The sequence below is a fragment of the Camelina sativa genome, chromosome 14 (assembly GCF_030686135.1).
Source record: "Camelina sativa cultivar CO46 ecotype springtype chromosome 14, ASM3068613v1".
NCBI classification, from domain to species: domain Eukaryota; kingdom Viridiplantae; phylum Streptophyta; class Magnoliopsida; order Brassicales; family Brassicaceae; genus Camelina; species Camelina sativa.
Window position 1 is genome coordinate 15,956,154 of NC_141893.1, and position 24,268 is coordinate 15,980,421.

Consider the following 24,268-nt stretch of genomic DNA (forward strand, 5'->3'; position numbering starts at 1 on the left):
ATTTTTTTAGTTGTAGTTCTTTACCCGGATCCCCTATTTACCATAATTTTGCATAAAATTATATTATATTTATAATATTTTAAACAGTATGTTTTGCAAAGATACGTTTATTCTACATAATATTTTTTTGTTATAAGTTTTCATTTTGATGATTGTGTTTTCATTAACAGTTTATGTCTTTAAACTATTCTATTACATTTGAATAATTTCATAATGCACATTTTTAAATTTTAAATTTAAATTATTTTTTTTCTAAAATACTTCCCCGCGACATCGCGGGGTCTGACTCCTAATTAAATTAAAAATGATCCGCCTTACGAATAATAATATTCTATACAGAATGATATACCTTAAGAATAATATATACTATATAGAAAAACCCAACTCACAAATTGTTCTTATAAAAATAATCCGATAATATTTTATATAGGAAAATCTAACTTATGCGTAATATTTTTATACAGAAAAATCCAACCTGCAAATTGTTCCTATAAAAATATGACTTGACTTATATTTTTCTTTTTTTTAAAACTAACATACAAATTATATAACAAAGATGACTACAAATTATTTTTAGCAGCCGTATATATAAAAAAAAAGAAATCAAAGAATGACCTGTGGTTGGTTTTATAAGTTTGTCTACGCCAGGCCATATTCAAATTACTTTCATTTATAACTCATAGTTATCTCTCAGAGGAGACGAAATAACGAAAATTAAACTGATTTATTTGGTTATATTGTATATCACAGGTACAGCCTCACACACTCACAGGCTATCTATAGGCGTTTCCTTTCAATAGATAATTTGAAATATCAGTTTAATTTGTAAAATTAACTTGGTTTTGATCGATATCCAATAACTTGGTTTTGATCGATATCCTCAATTTTCCAAACAGAATAAAGCGTAAATTTCATAGCTAGATATTGTAAAGCAATTACCATAAATGGCCTGTGATAATGTTTAGTAAGTTAATAAAATTTATTTTTTTTAACAAAAAGAAAATTCAGAAAAAGTTGTAATATTTTAGTCTCCATGCTAATGATTATTATATATTGATCGTATATATAATATGTTTTTTGAAAATTGGACAGTCTTTTCATAAAAATAGATATAAATATTAATAAGTTGGGTCATTCTATTTAATACTTTATTTATTAACAAATAATAATAATAATAATAATAATAATAATTTTATTATATAAAGTTGAGTTTTGAAAGTTAGCCATTAAAAAAATTGTGACATGTATCAAATTTATATCAATCTAATAATGATAATAATAATAATAATAATAATATGTAGTCATTCTTAATGTAAATACATTGTAAGTTTGGTCATTCTTAATAAAAATTATTTGTGAGCAGGTCTTTCTATATAAAATATTATTTTTAAGTTGGACCATTCTTAATAAACATAATTTGTAATTTGTATCATTATCAAGAATATATTATGTTTGCGGGTGAATGTGGGAGAACCAATCAAGCATTTATTCAACTTGGGTATCCACGACTTGCACACTCCAACTTGAAGAGGGGAGAAGAGTATTATGGGTACATTCTTGATCACCAAATAACTAAAAGATATCATTATATTTAGATTTATTTTATGTTTTTATATCATTTTATCTATATATAATTGTATTTTGTATAAATACTAGAACGTTATTGGTTTATGATTTAAATAGTATTTTAATAATTTTAAATATTATGTAGAATATGTTGTTATTCAATTAAAATTTTAATAAACTATGTTAAAGTTTAATGTTACTAGTTTTTTATTTGTAAATAAAAATCATCTTTAATTGTCATAAATTTAGAGTAATTGGAGTTAAAATTTTATAAAGAAATAAACTTTTTGTGTAATTCAACTAACACAACAGAGTCTCTGATTATTCATGAATTAACATTATAATGTTATTGATATATACTCTTCTTCACAAAAAACAAAATATTATGAAAGTATCATCAAAATAGAGATATTGTTCAGGAGACTTTACAAGATTATGGAAAAATTAATCAACGTGATTATAAAAAAATCTTTAATAATAGTTTAGAATCTTTCATTTATTTACTTTTATGAATTTATTAAAATCAGCAAAATTCCTTGTAAAGTAGAATCCAATAACACCCTTGATATACAATCAATGACACAAAATAATTTATCTTTACTATTCCAATATATAAGATCGTTTAGGCTTTTTTCCTTGTTCTGCTTTATAAGATTTTCTCAAGTTTTTATGCAATATTTATATTAATTTAATAATTTTTGACTATTTAAACTCTGCAATATTTTTTCTATTGGTTGAATTTAGTTAAATAACAATATTTATTATTTTTTAATTTGTGTGTTTTTAGTCAAAAAAAAACTTATAATTTAGAACATAGTAGTTTCTTGTGTGTAAGCCGATTTTCATACTTGGTGTGGTCCTCGATTGGGAAGTATAATTGTGTGACTGTGTGTAGTTTTTTAAAGAGAGACACACTGCGTGTTATAAACTTGTATTCAAATTTCGTGTGGATGTATAGACCGATCATCCCAAAAAATGTACATCCATGCAAATTATTTTGAGTAGGAAAATGACCATGACAACGTGTGAACAAATCTGTAAATTTGAGTTGAGTTTGAACTCGAACTAAATAAATATAAACTTTCGTGCTATCAATTGAAAATCTCCAATTCATTACATATTTCTAATATCCAATATATATATCCTCAATTTTGTACGTCAAAATGATCTAAAATAAAAGAAAAACCTTGTTAGCAAATTAAAAGAACAAATCTTCCAATAGGCAAAAGAAAAATTCTTTATTCAATGTTTTATTTTTAATGTACAAACTACAAAGAAGTCTCAACTCGTACACACTTGCAAGCACAAAGCAAAAAAACAGGAAACGTGGGTTTTGCCCTCAGAGAGAGGAACACAAAAGCCACTGTATTGTTTGCATAAATAGTCATATGACGTCAGTTTTACTGGTACTTTGGGCTGCGTCGTCTTCATTTTTAGAATTCTCACCTCGAGGCTTATAACCTTCAAGTGTAAGACCTCCTCCTTTGTTTCTCCCTTTTCTTGTTGCAGTAATAGAGGTGTAATATATTATATCTCCATTCGACTGAGTTATCCCCAAATCATCATTCTTACCATATATCTGGATTGAATCCACATATATATTTATATTAATATATGTTTTATCGCACCGAGTACGAATTTCAGAATCTGCTACACTAAAACTCTTACCAAGAGTATCATTAAGATATAGAATCTGAGCCGGATTGGTGTACTTCAGCCGATATCCTTTACAATCTTCAGGATCCATCAGATTAATCTCCGAATATATACATCAGCTTCAGAAGTGATATAATCATTAATAATCTTAGTTTCTGAATCAGCAAGAGGATACCCCATATCACCATGCTTCATACTCGTGTATATGTGTACAAGCTTCGTAGAATCATTATGAGCTTGTTTTATATAAGGAGGCATATTATATATTTGTGTATAGAATAATTTGGTGTGAGAAATAGTGCATTTGGAATCATTATGAGCTTGTTTTAAATAGATTTCTCATTGTGATCTTATCGGTTCAGATCAATGGATTGGACACTCCTAATCCAATGGATGAAATCTTGAGACAACTGAATGAGGAGGTAGTAATATCTAAGACGCAATACGTCCAACGACTAACATTTAAGTGTCTCACTATAATAGAATGCTACATTATACAATTGATGTAGTACGTCACAAATTTAATAATTTACCTAAATGTTCAATGTATCTCTTCATTATTTAATTTAAGAACATACAAAGAAAACCAAAAATTTTAAAGAAGACCAATACAGTTTCTTACTCTAGTTAAATTTTATTATACTATCAAACACTTATAACGATTACAAATGCATCTCAACCGACTTTTTGAACTTCGATCTCTTATCATGTATGATATCCGGTCCGACCTGACTCTTGAACGGAATTACTATACTATGAGTCACACCATATAAGTCGGGCTTAGTTAGTTCACTTTGACAACATATCGAGTGGATCAGGAAAATCCCTTTGGCGAGACGTTACTTTTATTTTGGGGTCAAGCTGGTAAGGTTGTGAGCCCCCATTACAACAAGCAAAGAGCAGAGAGCAACTATTGGAAGTGATATTTATTTTGCCAATGATACCGCGATGTTTGGAGTCGCTTTGTCCGGTTGATTTTGAAGCAAGGCGTGGAAGCGGCATTCCTTCTTGAGAAGCAGCATCCCGCAATCAACCTAATACAAATTCTGTTTATTTATTTTATATTTTTTTGTTAATTATAAGCCCCAACTTACATATTATGTTTATCAAGAACGGTCCAACTTAGGAATAACATTCTATATAGAGTGACATATACGCATACATGTATTAGCCATTTATTAGCCCTTTTTTAGATAAGCACATACATATGTATATTTTTGTTTTCTAAATTTGTGTGAAATGTATTAAAATGACACTATTTGTGAATTATAGGGAGTAATAAACTACAAAGAAAGGATAAAACTAGAAATTTAACAAAACATCTACATTAGAAATTTACAACGATAACTAAACTGAAACGGTGCAAGTATTGGTTGATCTCAATTAAATTTTGATCGAAAATCCTCTGTCACCCATACATAATGTTATAATAAAGTGCCAAATTTTTGTAGATATTGTAATCTTAAATGGATCAATGATCATATATGGCATGCGATTGATGATGAAACCAAATAAATCCACTAAAAAAGTCCATCAAATTTTAATATTTTTGTCTCACACCAATTGATTATTATGTGTTGAGTATTTAAACTATGCTTTTAAAAATTGGACAGTCTTTGAGAGATAAATAAATATTATGAAGATAATCTGAATATGGCGTTGCATAAACGTACATCTAAATACATATAATATATATATATATATATATATATATATATATATATATATATATATAAAAGTTGGCTCATTCTTAATAATAATTTATTTTCTTTGGAAAGTAATAAAAATAATTTGTACGTTATGTCATTCTTAATAAAAATGAGTTTTGAGTTGGGTCTTTCTCTAAGAATTATTATTTGTAAGTTGGATTATTCTTATAAACGTAATTTGTAAGTTGAGTTATTTTTATTAAAGATATTATTCGTAAGTTGGATCCATTATTTTTTTTTTTTTTTTGAAAAACCATAGGAAGTACTAAATTTAAATTTTAATAAAGGAACGTAAATGATTAATGATGTAACGAAATAATTTAATAAAAGTTTAAATCCTTTAGTGAGTAAAAAACATTATATTTCCGTTTCCCCACGATTGATTCTTTTGTGTGTTTTTTTTGTATGAATATTTTTGTGTTATTATATGTTTAACATATATATGTTTTTTAAATTGGGACCGTCTTTGAGATATAAAAAAATCATTTGAATACGACTTTGCATAAACGTACACAAAAATGTTTATAAGTTGGGTCATTCTTAATAATAGTATAGTATATTTTTAATGAACAAGTGCTAAAAATAATTGGTTGTCATTCTGATTAATAATACTATGTAAATTGGGTCATTATTAATAAAGATAAATTTGTGAGCTGTCTCTTTCTATTTAGAATCCCAACGTATCCATGTGATTCATACTAGTAAATTGGTTCAAGAGCTAGGTTGACAGCTTCGGGTCACTTGAATGTTACAAACATGAAAAGCTCGTACTCGTGACCCGATTTACAAAAAGTTGGGTTATAAACCGAAGCTGTCAACCTAGCTTTGGTGCAAGACGGTTTATAAAAAGCTCGTACTCGTGAGCTTTATTATTATTTTTTTCTTTGTAGGGTTGATCTTATATATCTATTTATGACAAGTGCAAAAGATAATATTACATGAATGAAAACTTAAACTAAAAAGAAAAGGATTAAAGCGTGTAGCCTTTAAAAGTAAGGATGAGTTACATATATTGGATCCTGATAATAGATTGGACAACTGGTTGGGATGAGTTTGAAATCATTAGAAATTGGTGTTAGCTAAAACTAGAGTATAAAGAAACAGTTATTAGATACTCTTCTTAAGAAATTTCTGAATTGTTTTGTTCTATATGTATATAGATGATTAGATGCGTTTAACATTTATATATATGCAGGTTGACTATCAAATTTATAATTCTATTATAATCATACATTTAATCTTACATGTTGGATACAATTGCGTCTTATATATAATATGACCTCCTCCTCGTTTCATTGTTCCAAGATATATCATCCGTTAGATTAGAAAAATGTCAAAAGATCTGAGCCATTAAGATCAAAATGTGAAATCTATTTAAGAAGAAGGTTTCCTTTGTTATTTCTCACAACAAAATATTTCTTCTATATAGTAAATATGGCTCCTTTGCTAGAAACGGTTCGTAATTTAACAGGTTACCCTCTATACTTATACATCAATGGTGAGGTAATTGATCTTCATTTTTCGAATGTGCTTGTGTCTGTTAATAAACATATTGACACTGATAACTAAACTAAAATTGAAACAAATTTTGGAGATGTTTATGGCTATTATCTCAGGTACAACGATTTCAATATATATTTTAATGTTGCTCTTGGCAAGCATAATAAAATTTCAGATAAGGCAATTCATACATGGAAGAGTGAAGAGTATGTCAGTATAGACATATATCCAAATTTTCTGAAGATATCGTGCACTTCTCAAGATTTAGGGATCTATCAACCAGATAAGACTACAAAATATTATAATTTTATTACTGCAAAACACAACGGAGATGGAAATGGAGGTATTAGAGTCAAAGGACTTGAGAATATTGCTGGAGAGCCTGTGAATAATATTCCAGATGCTCAAAAGAATGAAGACGAAGACTAAAAAAAAAAGTCATTCGACTACACTTTCCCTTCTTTTAAAAAAAAAATGTGTTTTGCAAATAATACAGTGGATTTTATATATGTCCTTATCTTTAAGGACATAACCACATTTTCTTTTCTTTTCTTTTCTTTTTGCATTGTGCTTCCAAGTTTGTAGGAGTTGATACTCCATAATAAACATGTATAACGAAAATGCAACAAATGAATAAAGGCAGGTTATGTTTGCTTCCTGTAAAGTTGTTCTTTTGTGTTCTTATTACTAGTAAAGTAAATAATAAGATTTTAGTTTCGCTGACAAAGTTTTGAACTATTTTGACAAAAGACAGAAGAAAATTGAATTAAAGAAACAAAACAAAATTTTATTCTGAATATAATTAGCCAAACGGCAATTTCATTAGAATATGTAATGTTCAATGGAACAATGCTCAAGTTCCCAGCATCATCAACCGCGCTTATCAATCAACGGTAACTTGACATCTGCGAGAAAGCTTTGTAGATTAATTGGGTAATCCTGCAAGTGGAGTAAACAAAGAGAAGAGTAAGAAGAGGACGAAGAGAAGAAGAAGCAAAGCGGACAAGAAGAAGATAGTGTCGTGACAGCAAAGGAGTCAACGACAAGGGAACAAGTCAACAAGGAAGAAGAAGTTGGACTTCTGTGTTTTTGTAATAAGGTGTTTGGACCATAAGTGAATTAAGCCCAATGTGTTAAGTGAGTTTAGTTGTATGTAGCATAGTAATTAGGTTAAGAGAAAGAAGTAGTATAAAACTGTAATGTTGTAAGTGCACATTATCCAAGTTTTTAACAATGTAGTCTTTGGAGTAAAACCGTTTCTTGTCTCATCTCTAACAAACAAACCAAATCTGAGAGATAGAGAGAGCAAGACATCTAACCTAAGAGAGGTTAGAACTTAGAAGTAAGAATTCCAACAATTTCAACAATATTCTTAAGCTAGATCATATAATTGTAGGTGATATATATGGAAAGGATAGGAGAGTCATTTATCTAAACCTTATTACCTTTGTACATGTCCTATATATATTGTAAATCCCTCATGTAATGAATCATTCAGCCTCCTATCTTACATGGTATCAGAGCTTACGATCTATACATAATAATACAAACACAATTTTTTTTTCGCCGTCATTCTTTATCCACAATGTCGGCCTCGAGTGAAACTATTCCTATTGTTAGCACTCCTCAACTCCTTAGCGTTAACATGTCTAACGTCATGAAGCTTACGCCTTCTAACTTCATCATGTGGAGCCGCCAGGTTCATGCTCTCCTTGATGGCTATGATCTCGCCAGCTACATCACTAGATCGGGCACTGTCCCACCTCCTACGGTCACTACTAATGGTGCCGTGACTACCAATCCCGGCTACACCTTGTGGAAACGTCAAGATCGCTTGATTTACAGCTCGCTCCTCGGCACTATTGTCACCCATGTCCAGCCTCTTCTCTCTCGTGCCACCACTTCAGCCGAGATCTGGACGACACTCACTAACACTTAGGCTGCACCAAGCCGGAGTCATATTCAACAGATCCGGTATCAGATTTAGGCGTGGACGAAAGGAACGAAACCGGTGGATGAATACTTTATCGGACTCACCATGCGGTTTGATAAACTTGCGGTGTTGGACGCTGCTATGGCTCATGAAGATCAGGTTGAAGGGGTTCTTCGGGGTCTCACTGATGATTACAAAATGGTGGTCGGTCAACTAAGGACGTGAGAAAATACCAACCTTACCAGAAGTTTATGAGAAACTACTGCATCATGAGATTAAGCTTCAAACTGCTGCGGCTGTTGCTCCTCCGGTTTTCCCGGCCATTGCAAATGCGGTGAATTATCGCGGCTCCTCTGGTCGCTATGGTCATCGTAATCAGCAGCGTCATAAGCAACAAAACAAACCTAACTTCTCATCTCCAAACCAGTAAGGTATGTGCCGTTTCAACAATGGTGTGTCCTGTGGCTACCAAGACAAGTGTCAGATCTATGGCATTCATGGTCAGAGTGCTCGCACATGCTCTCAACTTAATCAAGGTGGTCTTTCTGGTCAATAGCGTGCATATGCACCTTGGCAACCAAGGGTGAATCTTGTGACAGGGTCTCACTATGAGGATAATCCTTGGGTTCTTGATAGTGGCGCAACGCATCATGTGACATCGGATCTTAATAACCTAGCTCTCCATCAGCCATATAATGGAGGGGAGGATATCACGATTGTGGATGGTTCCACACTCCCTATTTCACAAACTAGTTCAGCTTTTCTTCCCACTACCTCTCGTGATATCTCCTTAACAGATGTTCTTTATGTTCCTGATATTGAAAAAGAACTTAATTTCGGTATATCGCTTGTGTAATACTAATCAAGTTACTGTGGAATTTGCACCTGCACACTTTCAGGTGAAGGATCTAGCAACGGGGGTCCGCTTGCTCCAAGGCAAGACTAAAAATGAGTTGTACGAGTGGCCCGTCAATATTGCACCTCCGACGTCGTTGTTTGCTTCTCCACCAGCTAAACATGATCTTCTCTCGTGGCATGCAAGACTCGGTCACCCAGAGTTACCTATTTTAAAAGCTTTAGTTTCCAAGTTTTCATTGCATGTTTCAACTTCTTCGCAACCTCCATTGTCATATTCTGATTGCTTCATCAATTAGAGTCATAAACTTCCGTTTCATACCAATACCATTTCGTCTCAACATCCTCTTCACTACATATACAGTGATGTTTGGACATCACCGATAGTATCTGTTGATGGTTTTAAGTATTACTTTCTCTTGGTAGATCACTATACATGTTATACGTGGCTCTATCCGATGAAGTTCAAATCACAAGTCAAAGAAATATTCATGAGCTTTTTCCCATTAGTGGTGAATCGGTTCAAACAGAATATTGGTACGCTGTACTCGGACAATGGACGAAAATTTATTGCGTTGCGATCATTCTTGGCCTCTCTTGGTATCACTCATCTTACAACACCGCCGCACACACCTGAGCATAATGGTATCTCCGAGAGGAAGCACCGCCATATAGTTGAAACAGGTCTTGCTCTACTTAGCACTGCATCAATGCCAAAAATATATTGGATTTATGCTTTCTCCGCTGCAGTATACCTTATTAACCGCATGATTACCCCGGTCTTGGATCATACGTCTTCGTTTCAGAAATTGTTTGGTGAGATACCGAACTATCACAAGCTTTGAGTGTATGGCTGTCTCTGCTTTCCGTGCCTGCATCCATACACCTCCCATAAGCTCGATGATCGTTCTCTACCGTGCGTTTTCTTGGGATATTCCCTAACACAAAGTGCATAATTTTGCTTGGAACCGGTCTCGGGTCGTGTTTACACATCGCGTCATGTGCACTTTGTGGAATCTGAGTTTCCGTTTTCTGCTTCGCCAACCCGCAATGTCTCACCAACACTGTCTACTTCGGCATCCTCACCATTGGTTGTTCCTCATCCACTAACGTCGGTTGTTCCGTCTCTCTCACTCGTACAAGCTCAAGCTTCGGACCCCCTGCAGATCCTCATCCACCATCACCGCCTTTGTCGCAATCTCCGCCATCATCACACACATCTCACTCACCACCGTTAACGCCAAAGCCATTGTCGCCACCATCCTCGACCGATCCTCCACAACTTTCAAACAGTCCACCAGTAAAAAAGAGCCCAATAACACCACTCTCCACATCAGGCCCAAATTCCTCACCAAGCCCATCAACATCATCAAACCCAAATCCAATCACCAACCATACGAATCCACACACTCCATCACCAACCTCTACATCGTCTACCACACCACAATCCGTCACGAACCCTTCTCCTTCACCGAGTCCCACTCCTACACCTCCACCACAGCATACTATGCGTATTCGGTCCAAACACAATATTGTTAAACCTAACCCGAAATATGATCACTTTACCAAACCCACACCATCAATCCCGAAGACGGTGGTTAAGGCATTGCGTGATCCCAAGTGGCGTAATGCAATGTGTGAGGAGATAAATGCGCAAATATGTAATGGAACGCATGAACTGGTGCCTCCACATCAAGCCAAAAACATTGTGGGCTGTAAGTGGATCTTCACTATTAAATATTTGCCTTATGGGTCCATTGGCAGGTACAAAGCTAGACTGTTCGCTCGTGGATTTCATCAGTAACTCGGACGAGACTATACCGATACCTTTAGCCCTGTTATAAAGTCCACAACGGTTCGAACGGTGCTCCAGGTTACTGTTAATAAAGGTTGGCACATTCGCCAGGTCGATGTTAACAATGCCTTCCTTCAGGGTCACCTACATGATGAGGTGTACGTCACACACCCACCCGGTTTCGTGGATCCTGATCGCCCACAGTATGTCTATCGTTTAAAGAAAGCTCTCTACGGTCTCAAATAAACATCGTGGGCGTGGTATCAAGAATTGCGGACCTATCTACTTCAACAAGGGTTCAAAAACTCTGTGGCGGACACCTCGTTGTTTATCAAACGTGCAGGCTGTGATATTGTTTACATCTTGGTGTATGTTGACGATATGCTAATCACCGAGAGCAATAACGCTTTACTTGTCGATGTGATTCATCTCCTTGGTGACTGATTCTCTCTTAAAAATCTTGGTGATCTCAAATATTTTTTGGGAGTCAAAGCAACGAGGACGCCTGTGCTCCACCTTATGCAAAAGAAATATATTGTTGATCTTCTTCAAAAGACTTGCATGTTGAATGCCAAACCTGTCTCTACACCGATGTCACCTCATCTCAAATTGAGTATCCGCAGTGGCACTCTCCTTGATGATCCTCGTGAATACCGAGCTGTTCTTGGCAGTCTCCAATATCTATCATTCACAAGGCCGGATATTGCTTTCGCGGTCAACTGCTTGTCACAATTCCTTCATCAACCGACTGATGTTCATTGGTGTGCAGTGAAACAGGTTCTGCGTTACTTGGTTGGCACGCAAACACATGGCATTTTTCTACGCGTCGACACTCTGTTTTCTCTTCATGGCTTCACTCTTCAAGGTTTTCAGATGCATACTGGGCCGGCGATGCTGATACGTTCCTCTCCACCAATGCCTATGTCATTTACCTTGGTGGTAGCCCAATCTCATGGTCGTCATCGAAGCAAACGGGTGTTGCGCGGTCGTCGACAGAGGCCGAGTATCGTGTTGTTGTCAATACAGGCTCTGAAATCCGTTGGATATCTTCTCTCCTCATCGAACTTGGTGTTCGAATTCCTGAGGTCCCGGTCATATACTGTGACAATATTGGGGCTATGCACCTTGCTGCTAATCCTATCTTTCATTCACGTATGAAACATCTAGCGCTTGATTACCACTTTATTCGAGACAATGTTCAAGCAGGGACATTACGTGTGACCCACGTATCGACGCATGATCAACTAGCTGATCCATTAACAAAGGCTCTCCCTCGCCCACGGTTCCAAGATTTGGTTTCCAAGATTGGAGTCGCTAGAGCCCCTCCATCTTGTGGGGGTGTGTAGGTGATATATATGGAAAGGATAGGAGAGTCATTTATCTAAACCTAATTACCTTTGTACATGTCCTATATATATTTGATGTATTGTGTTTTTGGTGTCTTTTGTCCTTCATTTAGTATTTGTTTTGAGTTATTTGCCGCATTTTTGTCCGTCTTTTGTGTCTTTTTGGTATTTTCTTGAGTTGGGATTAGGTGTGGAGACGATGTGCTAGATTTGGAGTCTTTTGGTTGGATTCAAGCTTAACAGGAATAAAGAAGCAGGAAGTGACTTTTGGACATCTTCAAGTTGAACTGGATCATGAAGTTTGGACAAGTCTAGAGAAGTATGGTGAAGTCTATAGACAAGTCTGAGGAAGTCTAGTGAAGTCTGTAGACAAGTCTGGAGGAGTCTGGTGAAGTTTGTAGACAAATCTGATGAAGTCTGGTGAAGTTTGTACACAAGTCTAGTGAAGTCTAATGAAGTCTGTAGACAAATTTGTTGAAGTGTGGAGAAGTCCAGTGATGTTTGTTGTCTTTATGCCTGGGTTTCATACACTTATTTCCTTTTCCTGAATTTTTATATTTTCACTTTTATTTTATTTCTTAATAATAAAAGCATTAATACCCCCAAAACCTAATTAGCAAGACATGCTATGATATATTCTATTTTCTGAGTTTTTCTGCACCTGGAGACTTTTGTAAGCCATTTCTGGAGATTAGAGATTTATCCTCTTTGAAAATTTGGAGAAGATTTCTAAACTCTTTCCTCATTTTATTTCATCAATTTAATTATGTCTTCTTCATCTCTTTGCGTTGTTGCTTTCAATATGAGTGAGTAGTCACCTAATTGGGTTTTAGGGTTCTAAGTAGGGGATCAAATGATTTAATGGTTTAATTGTTGCTTGGGAATTCTATTTTCTTTTTGTTTTTTTTGACTCATATGCTCTTAATGCTAGAATAGGACTGATCACCTTGTTCTAGATTCTAGGTATTTCTATGCTTCACAAGTGTTCGTTAGAATGCTTGAACCAATATGAATTGAGCAATATTTCGCTAACCTGCAAAAGTTGATGTTAGGGGATATTGTGAACTTAGTGAACTTGTTTGATAATGCAAATTTAATTAGGAGATTACATATGAAAGTTTAGTAATTGAGTAGTCAACTTTAGTGATTAATACCTTGAAAGAGGGTTAGTCAAATCTTGTGTTCATGTTCTAGAACGGTTCTTAACTATTGAATTACTTGTTTCATTTTCCCATTTGTCATTGATCTCTGAAATACCCTATAGCCCAATGTTTTAATACCATAAGTTAAATCGTTTTATTTATTGCATTTTTATTTACAATTTCTGAAACCAAACAAACAAACTTTCGTTCGCTTTAGCTATTTACAAGTCTCGCAAATCTTTAGTGTACCATTGGTCCTTGTGGATTCGACCCCGCATATACTGCCTTGCGGTTAAGTGTATCGGGTAAATACTCGAGCAATCAAGTTGGCGCCGTTGCCGGAGACCAATTGCGTTACCTAGAGATTTAGGATTAGTTTATAGTCTTGAGCATTTGAATTTCTTTTGCTAAATAATTTTTTCTCTTTCTTTTTGGTGTTTTAGCTGTATATGAAATTAAAAAAAAAAAAAAAAAAAAAAAAAAAAAAAAAAAAAAACATGTCGCGTAGTATAAGGGAGGTGTTGGCCATGGAATACAATGATATACCACAAGAAGATGATGATGAGCCATATATGGAGCCACCATTTGATGAGAGTGTCCTTACACCAGAACAAAAAGTTAAGTTGGATGAACTTCACAAGGAACATCATACACTGGTAAGAAGTGATTTAGCGGTTTTAATCCGGCTGAACCTCTTGTCATTTCGGGCAGCATGTGAAGGAAGGGAACTTACATCCCTTGAAGAACAAGAAGCCCATGATCTTGAAAAGGTAATATATTGGGTTCCACCAAGCGAAATAGAAGGTACGTGCATTTCAACTCTTGACACTCATGATTTTGAGGATTTTCACATGCCTTGCATTGAAGATATGACTTCTATTTTACATACTCCCATGATCGTTGATGAATGTTATGATTTGATATGTGAGACACAACAACTATATACTTTAAGAGCAGCAAAACTTGCTAAGGATTACCATGAAATATGTTTTGATATTGAATATCATTATGCTTTGAATGCTTATAATCTCGAGTTGAAGTTTTCAATGCTTGAAATATCTAGTTCTCTTCTTGAAGAATCTTACCTAGGAGTTATGCTTGATATTGATAAAATTTTGTATGAGACTGAAGATCCAGAGGTTGAGTTTTTGGATGAGAATATTGTGATGTATGAGATTAATGGGGATGAAGTTGATTATTTTCTTTTAACCTCGTTTAAACCTGAAATTGACTTTATTTTTCCTCTAAATGCATTTGATTCTCATGAGCATCCAACCATTAAAGAGCAGTTCAAGATATATGCTACATTTGTAGTAGATTTGGTTGATGGTTATTTTGTCTCCTTATCATGGATAATTATGTGTTACTTTGAGCCTATTGTTTTCCGCAGTAATAGGAGAAGGACTAAAGGTCCATTGGCTCAATCCTTTGATTCTTATGATTAACATTTTGAGTTGAGCGGTCAAGCTAAAGACCCAAAATAAGCACTTTGTGGGAGGCAACCCACTAGGTCCCAAGTAAGTTTTCTTATTCTTTTCTTTTTACTTTTATTTTGTGTCTGACACGTTTCTTGGAATTGTTTTCACACCGAGCCGATGTGAAGCAAGTCTGGGGGAGGTTGTCACCTATCTACTGATGTCGTTTTTTTTTTCTTAATATGGACTATTATATCTCACTTAGGGGGTTGAGAATCATGTAATGGATCATACATTCAGAGTTTAGTTTACACCATTTTTACCACTCTTTGTAAACTCCGAATGGCTAGACTCATTTTTAGTCTAGTACCACACCTTTACCCCTATCCTTGTTTCATACCACTCACAGTCTTTGGTCATCATCGTCATGTGCATTCATGTGCAAAAACTACGGAGTATACAGACCGACATAGCTTTCCTCTAGTTAGGATTGTCATTGTAGTTTGTTTTGGTGATTGATATTGAGTTCTTGTGGTCGTGTTCATAAGCATGTGTTGATTTTCCATGATTTAGTTCTTTTGATGCAATTTTGTGAGACGAGAACCGGTTGCACTCCCCCATATAAAAAAAAAGAAAAAAAATGAATAAAATGGGAAAGGAGTAAAAAGATGGAACCGGAAAAGTCAGAGTACTCTTATTTATATATCAAAAACATGTAGAACAATGATGATTTGTTCGGGGTTTTACGTTGGTTGGTTTGATCCGAGTAGAGGGAAGTTGTGTACCAACCAATTGGTTTGTGTCTCACTGTGATGTTGCATAATGACATGCATCCGTTCTCGTTGTTGGATACTTTTAAACACTTGAGCCACCCATAAATTGCCTCATAACCTAGAGCAGAGCGCGTTCGATATCCCCTTTGTGAGAGTGCACGCATTTACTAATGAATGTTAAAAGGTCAAGTTATCTGACTTTAAACTCTTTGTGTACTTGGGATTATGAAGTTGTTATTGTCATGGCGAAGTACGATTTAGTACGGTTTGATATGAGCTTTGTGATAGTGGTTTGCAGGCAATTGTTTGAGAGCATGATCCCAGAAGAATATGTGAGTTCTCGCGTTTTCAAACCTCTTTCCTTCACAAAGGTTTTTTCTTTGCTTGAGGACAAGCAAAGATCTAAGTCGGGGGGGGGGGGGGGAGTTGATGTATTGTGTTTTTGGTGTCTTTTGTCCTTCATTTAGTATTTGTTTTGAGTCATTTGCCGCATCTTTGTCCGTCTTTTGTGTCTTTTTGGTATTTTCTTGAGTTGTGATTAGGTGTGGAGACGATGTGCTAGATTTGGAGTCTTTTGGTTGGATTCAAGCTTAACAGGAATAAAGAAGCAAGAAGTGACTTTTGGACATCTTCAAGTTGAACTGGATCATGAAGTCTATAGACAAATCTGGGGAAGTCTAGTGAAGTCTGTAGACAAGTCTAGTGAAGTCTATAGACAAGTCTGGGGAAGTCTAGTGAAGTCTGTAGACAAGTTTGTTGAATTCTGGACAAGTTTATGGACAAGTTTGCTGAAGTCTAGAGAATTCTGAAGATGTCTGGTGAAGTCTAGTGAAGTTTGATGTCTTCCTGCCTGGGTTCCAGACACTTATTTCATTCTCCTGAATTTTTCTATTCTCATTTTTATTTTAATAAGGGTATAAATACCCCCAAAACCTAATGAGCAACATGCTATGATATATTCTTTTTTTCTGAGTTTTTCTGCACGTGGAGACTTTTGTAAGCCATTTCTGGAGATTAGAGATTCATCCTCTTTGACAATTTGGAGAATATTTCTAAACTCTTTCCTCATTTTATTTCATCAATTTAATTATGTCTTCTTCATCTCTTTGCGTTGTTGCTTTCAATATGTGTGAGTAGTCACCTAATTGGGTTTTAGGGTTCTAAGTAGGGGATCAAATGATTTAATGGTTTAATTGTTGCTTGGGAATTCTATTTTCTTTGTGGTTCTTTGATTCATATGCTCTTAATGCTAGAATAGTACTGATCACCTTGTTCTAGATTCTAGGTCTTTCTATGCATTACAAGTGTTCGATAGAATGGCTGAACCAATATGAATTGAGCAATATTCTCTAACCTGCGAAAGTTGATGTCACGGGATATTGTGAACTTAGTGAACTTGTTTGATAATGCAAATTTGATTTAGGAGATTACAAATGAAAGTTTAGTAATTGAGTAGTCAACTTTAGTGATTAATACCTTGAAAGAGGGTTAGTCAAATCTTGTGTTCATGTTCTAGAACGGTTTTTAACTATTGAATTCCTTGTTTCATTTCCCCATTGGTCATTGATCTCTGAAATACCCTTATAGCCCAATGTTTTAATCCCATAAGCTAAATCGTTTTATTTATTGCATTTTTATTTACAATTTCTGAAACCAAACAAACAAACTTTCGTTCACTTTAGCTATTTACAAGTCTCGCAAATCTTTAGTGTACCATTGGTCCTTGTGGATTCGACCCCACATATACTGCCTTGCGGTTAAGTGTATCGGGTAAATATTCGAGCAATCAATATTGTAAATCTCTCATGTAATGAATCATTCAGCCTCCTATCTTACAATAATCAAACAGATTGTTTCCAAAAATTAGGCTCTTCAGATTTGGCCAGCTCTCAAGAAAGGTCGGCAACAATTGTAACGACTAGTTGGAGAAGGCTGCATGAAAATAGGAAAAGTTATGGAATTTTGGAAATGGTCGCACTGTCCCAGTTTCAAGTAATGATAAAGGACCTGCAAGAAAGAACAAAGATACAAGAGAGATAGATGAGTTGTACACAAGAATTATATATGCATCAAATAGTTGTATACATACTGCGGGTGATAAAGTCACAGATAATATCTCTCTTACTTAAATCCTCGGTTCAGTAGGACTACTATCAGACTTGATATTAAATTCAGTACCAAGGTCTATCTTGACCAAAGAACTCAAGATGTTTACCAAAACTCTCATCGTATTGACTATCTTTAAAACTCATACTTAAGTCATGGAGCATCGATCTCAACCAAAATGACTGAACTACGCATTTGCCAATCGAAAGTTACACAAAAGATCTTCAAAGTTGGCGACCTTACACAAAAGAGGCTGAGGTTTTCGATAATCAAAATAATTACCCTTTACCAAGGTAAATTCTTCAATAATGGGGCATCCTAGTTAAGAGGAGCTTCTCTGTAACATCCAAGGACCATCCTTCTAATAAACGAGATGCATGATCTTGAGACAAGGTAAAGAAACAACAAGCTCTTGATGCTTCACTATCCCAACTTTTGCAAGTTTTAAAGAAACCAATGTCTTGCTCTTATACATGTTCTTAGGCCCAACATCTAGATGTTGAACTCCTCGATCAACCACAGTGGCGATCCACTCCACGGATCTGTCGGTACATATAGTGACATCTTCATACTTTACTTTGAAGTATTGCATAGGTACCCCACGATTAAACTCCAGATATTTGTCGAAAGGAACTCCAAATCATTTGTAAGATTCTTCCTAAGGAACTCCAAGGGATCATCTTTGCTATCCTCTCTTTTATCTTCTACTTCTCACAAAATTAGCTTCTCTTTCGTTCCTAGGGCTTGTAATCATGAGGCTGATGCTTTGGCAAAGCTCACCCTCCAAACATTTATGTCGACGCCGGTTTAACTTTTTAATAGAAAACTAGGTTTGAACAAAGAAAGATCTGTAAAATAACAAATCTGATTGGGAATTATTGTTGGTGTGTACCATGTACCGTTCTGATGATTATCCGACAAATATATATATATATATATATATATATATATATATAATTATTTATTGAAAGCCTTAAAAAAAAAAGACACATACTAATTTATGTTACCAATCAAATTCATTATATTTATTTTTAAGCGCTATTTTGTGCAAGAAACGATTTGATCAGCTATTTAAGTATCAGTATCATTAGTTCTTTTTTGCGTGTTTAATTTTTTTACTATCTTCCAATATTTTATTGTTTTCCCATTTAAAGATTTCTACTGATTTATTTTTCCAATTTGATCCTATGTTAATTATAGGTAAACAAAGAGAATGAAGAAAAAAAAATAATTTGGTATTTCTATTGTCTTGTTCATGAAAGCTATTTTTTTTTTTTGGCAGCATTCATTAAAGCAAGCCAAATGGCTTGGCGTGCAGGGAATAATAATAATCTTAGAAATAACATACAATAGTATCATAGTAGTATTCCAAAATGCATATAGACTTCATAATTATAATAATACTCAAAGTAATAACATACAATTATATCATAGTTAAAACAATATTAAAATTATGTATAAGCATAAAGACTCTATAAAAACATTTGTTTATTTTCTCCTGCAAAAGCTCTGAAATTATAAAATTTGAAGGGATTAGTAAAAATAAAATTAGAATAATATCCTAATTTATACGTTTCTAAATAACTTAAAATAAAAAAAAACATTTGACAAATTTAATATTCTTCATTATGTAAATATATCATCCAAAATAAAAGTTAAAGGGCGGTGAATGGTGAGGCAACAAAGAGAGAAAAAAAGCCCATTTTATTTTTCCACGAAACAAAAATAAGACTTTATTTTCGAAAAATAAGATGGCGACTATACAACGACTAATGGCCATCTTAACATATAAACTATAAATACAAGCATCATAGGTGATGTCAATGTCAATTCATCATAGGTTGTGGCATTCTCATTTTCAAAGGTACAAACAAAACTTAATCCATAATGTTAATTTTTTTATTCTTGCTTTACCATATCTATACTTGTTGTTATATAATTTTAGGTGCACCATATGTCTTATTAAATGTTTAGACTTGAGCTTTTGTTTTCTATTACTGCAGATGTGAATTGGTTGCAAAGTGAAAAATTACCTATGAAGGTGAAACTGAAGAAAATGTATATGAATCAGTTGGTCTAAATTTTAAAATTAGTATTTTTTCTGACTTTGTTTATGCTGTGTTGTTCTTGGATTCTGGTATTTGATAAGTATACATAGCTTAATCATTAATAAATGATGATAAGACATTTATGTTTCACATTCTTAAGATACTATTAGATATTCATCCCCAGACTCGGTGGCTCTAACCTTCCGTCCAAGATGAGAAAATTCAACCCTCTACCGCTTCAATACAACTTCACGCCGGAGGCTCAAAATCCTACGCCCCAGACGCCTCAAGAACAAGTCCGCTTTTACCCCCAACTATCAACGTCAGCCGCACCGCATGTCAGAAACTATCCACCACCACAGATCCTATTTCAGAACTCCTTGAATCGAAGCTTTGACGATCAACCAGCTCGGTCATTACCAGAATTTCAGAACGATCCACCGGTTCAATCGAATCCTTTGTATGATTCTGTGAGATCTCCAGTTCAGAACTCTCACGCTCAAAGTTATTCTTCTTCTCAAGGTAACAAATTTGACGAGTCAGATCCAGTGTTTCCGGAACTCCAGGAGGACACGTTGAGGGCTCTTAACGCCATACTTATGGTGCCGGATCGTCATAATTTTACCATCGTCCTGTCTCCGGAACCGAAGCCTAACACGACTTGGTATGTAATTTTCATAATTTTACAACCATCTTTTGTTTACGCTTATGGTTTACGCTTACGCTTATGGTATACACTTGTGCTTATGGTTTCATTTATGTTTTCTACGCTTATGGTTTCATTTATTTTGTTGGTTTGCATCTTGTTTGATTTTTGTTGTCTTAGTGTAGTAAACACGCATATGGTTTGCATCTAGTTTCATTTTTGTTGTATTAGTGTATCTTGTTGGATTATTGCTTCTGACTTGATTTTTATTTTCTGAGGTTTACTCGTGATGTCAAATCACAACTGGTGCGGTAGATTACTAAAGTTTTTACAAACAAAATTGATGGTACATACTATAATTGGTCATGTGTGCCTCCGTAGAGACGAGAAAGATATTTCCTTGAGTTTGCGGTATAGTTTTCTGTCATATATCATTCATAGATAGGTTTTAATTGTTGTTTTTCACTAACTTAATTCTATTTTCTTTTTTTTCCTAGAAAACACACACTTGGGATCCTTTGATAACATGGACAGTGCAACAGTTTTTCGATGAGATATGTCAATGCCGGATGAAAAACATGGTTAGCATCGCTAGGACTAGTCGAGTGCGACCTAAATGGATCGATGGTGTTCTCTTGAAAACAATGGTTGCACAGTGGGATACTGAAGAAGCAAAGGAAAAGAGTCTAATCTATTCCAATGCTCATATGTCAGACCGTAATGGTCTCGGTCCACACATGCACTTATCTGGGCCAACATCGTATCAACAAGTCAAACAAGGCTTGGTGAGTAACTTATGTATTTTTCTTAAAACTTTGCAGCTTTAACTTATGTCTTAACCTTTTTTTTTTGTAACATTGCAGGAAGCGAAACATTGGAGACTGGTGAGTCTTGGTGAGGTTTTCAAAGAGACACATACAAGGCCAGATGGTACGTATGTCGATCGAAAGTCCGAGAAGATCATCTCAACTTATGAGAAAAACTTACAAGCTAAGATATCTGAGATCAAGTCAGATCCTTCACGAGCTCGGGAGCTCACAACAGAAGATTATACGGCCATCTTTCTTTAGGTAAAGTACCATTTTCACAATCTATATTTAAAGAGTCTTCAAAACTTTTTTATTCAGAACTAATAGTTTTAGTTTTTCTTTTCTAAGTCCACTGAGAAGGATTCACGAGGTAATATTTTTGGACTTGGAAGCCTCAAGAATCATCTTCAGGATCTTCTCAGTGGCAAGAGCTATCAACGGGGAGAGTCGTCGTTTGTAGCATTGCAAGTGCAAATGAAGGAAGCTTGATATGTTACGGTTTTGACTCACTTTGACCCCGTTTATTTGATAGTTTTGTAGTTGTTTGAGTCCTTTTCAGGTTATAATAAGAGGCTAGGAAGCTAAAAGCAAGGATTGGAACAGCAGGAGCAATCGGAGCAGAAAGGAGTTGAATTGGAGCAGAAAAGCTGATTTTAGACCCAGGAGCACATGCTCCAGATTTCCAAGCACATGCTCCCAACTCTACGATTTCAGGACGACACGTGGCAAGCATCTAGGCGCCGATTCCCTGTCTAATTCCCCTTATTTTAGGCGATCCTTTGTGAGAGAAAGAGGGAGGAGATCGTTTTTTTTAATAGGGAGATTTGAATTTGGATTCTTTCCTTATTTTTCTCTACTTGTATGATATTTAACATAGGGTTTTTAGGAGAGAAAATATACCTTTTTCTTTTGTTTTGGGAGCGACGTTTTTGGTGAGAGGAAGAAGAGCGGCTACCTTGTGAAGCATTCTCTGAACCCTTTTTATTTTTATGTCATTGAATTTCTCATCTTTTGCTATGATTCATTTCTCTATGTCTGAGTAGTTTTCTTTGCTAGATTAGGGGTTTCAAAAGGGGTTTCATGAGTTAGCAACAGAACACAAATAGGGCTTTATATAATCGATTGTCTTCACTATTGTTAGACTTAATGCTTAGGTTGATTTGATCACCCAATCTATGATTCTAGGTTTATCTATTCATCAAAAGTGTAATAGGTTGCTAGAAAAGACATTAGTGGGCAAATTATCCTAGACCTGCGAAAGTTTATGTGTAGGTGATTTGTGAACTTATCATTCATGTTCTTTAATGCTTTGTCAGCTACAGAGCTCTCTTTGGCAGAAAGAACAAACCGCAAGAACAGAAAGTTTCAATCCGTCAACATGGGTGACAATAGAAACAATGAGGATATGGCTACCGAGTTGCAGCAACTTCGACAACAGTTGGGGCAGTTGCTCCGTGCTCAACACAAAAGAGCCGCGCCGCCGCAACCGTCCATTGGGGACAAGGACAACCCGCATGTGTCCTACACCAACCGAGCGGCGATTGTTCCTCCCACCATCCCGAGCCAAGATTTTGAGATCAAGCCACAGATGATCTCTCTAGTGAAGCAGCACCTATTTCACGGTCTCCCAGCTGAGATTCCGATGGACCACATCGAGAATTTTGAGGAGATATATAGCACCACTGGTTCAAATGGGATACCGCCAGACTTTCTGAAGTGCAAGCTCTTTCCCTTCTCTCTTGCGGATAGAGCTTCACGTTGGCTGAAGTCATTGCCACCTGGGTCTCTGACATCATGGGAACAGTGTAGGTCTGCGTTTCTGGATCATTTCTACACCAAGGCTAAGACCGCTGCCCTGAGGAACAAGATTTCATCGTCCCAACAACACACTGGAGAAGCCTTCTGCGAGGCTTGGGAGAGGTACAAAGAGTACCGTAGAGAGTGTCCGCACCATGGATTCAGTGATGAACAGATTCTGGGCATTTTCTATGATGGAGTTAACTGGGACTACAGAAACGTTCTCAACTCAGCCAGCAATGGGGATTTTATGACAAAGTCTAAGGAAGGAGCATATCAGTTGATTGAGAACCTAGCTGCAAGCTCCAGCAACAAGGCTCCTGAGTATGACAGGTCCGTGAAGGTCAACAGTGTCGATACGCAAAATATTGACGAGTTGACAGCCAAGGTGAACCTTCTTCTGAAGGGGAGCCAGAAAACTGTCCATTTTGTCGATGAGACCGGAGACATGCCGCTAGCTCAGGAGATTTGTGATGGAGAGGATGAAACGATGGAGGTTAATTATGTGAGTGGGCAAGGTTTTGTGCAGAACAGGGGTTTCAACCCGAACTACAGAAGCCATCCGAATTTGTCCTATAGAAGCACCAACGTGGAGAACTCTCAGGATCAGGTGTATCCGCAGCAAGGAGCTCAGAATCAGATGGGTTATCAGAAAACCTTCTCAAACCACTTCCAAGGCAAACAGTTTGTACCCACTCAAAACCGCTTCCAAGGGGGGAACCAGCAGGCATATACAAGCGCTCAACAAGCACTGCCTTTCACCAACCAGCAGTTGGGACCTTCATCTGCTAGCAGCTCTCAGGATGAGCTGAAAAACATGATGCAACAACTCTTGGTGAATCAACAAAAAGCTTCAGTGGAAATCAACGCTAAGGTCGATACCATGTACAATGACCTTAATGGGAAGTATGAGGCAGTAATGTCACATGTGAAGAAGCTTGATGTTCAGGTTGCACAGACTGCTGAAGCCGTGAAAAGAACTCCTGGGACTCTGCCCGGAAAAGGGGAAGCAAACCCGCGGAACGAGTATGTCAATGCGATTGAGCTAAGGGGAGGAAAGAAGTTACCCCCTAGAGAAGCACCATCCGCTAGGATTGACAAGGGCAAGGGTATTGCTGAAGAATACCTTCCTCAACATGCTGCTGAGACTCCACCGTTGAGTCAAAAAGAAG

General features: G+C 35.8%; 1 protein-coding gene and 1 non-coding gene across 2 annotated transcripts; one reads left to right on the forward strand and one right to left on the reverse strand.

The window, feature by feature from the left end:
- The first annotated feature begins 6,426 nt into the window (after positions 1-6,426).
- Positions 6,427-6,860, forward strand: LOC147928283 (uncharacterized). The gene is made up of 2 exons (XM_087486083.1): positions 6,427-6,434; positions 6,548-6,860. The coding sequence occupies exons 1-2, from the start codon at positions 6,427-6,429 to the stop codon at positions 6,858-6,860; spliced, it is 321 nt and encodes a 106-aa protein (XP_087342209.1).
- A 16,291-nt stretch (positions 6,861-23,151) lies between these two features.
- LOC147928284 (small nucleolar RNA R71) lies at positions 23,152-23,258 on the reverse strand. The gene has a single exon (XR_015581154.1). It is a non-coding gene; the product is annotated as a small nucleolar RNA R71 (small nucleolar RNA).
- Positions 23,259-24,268: the final 1,010 nt, after the last annotated feature.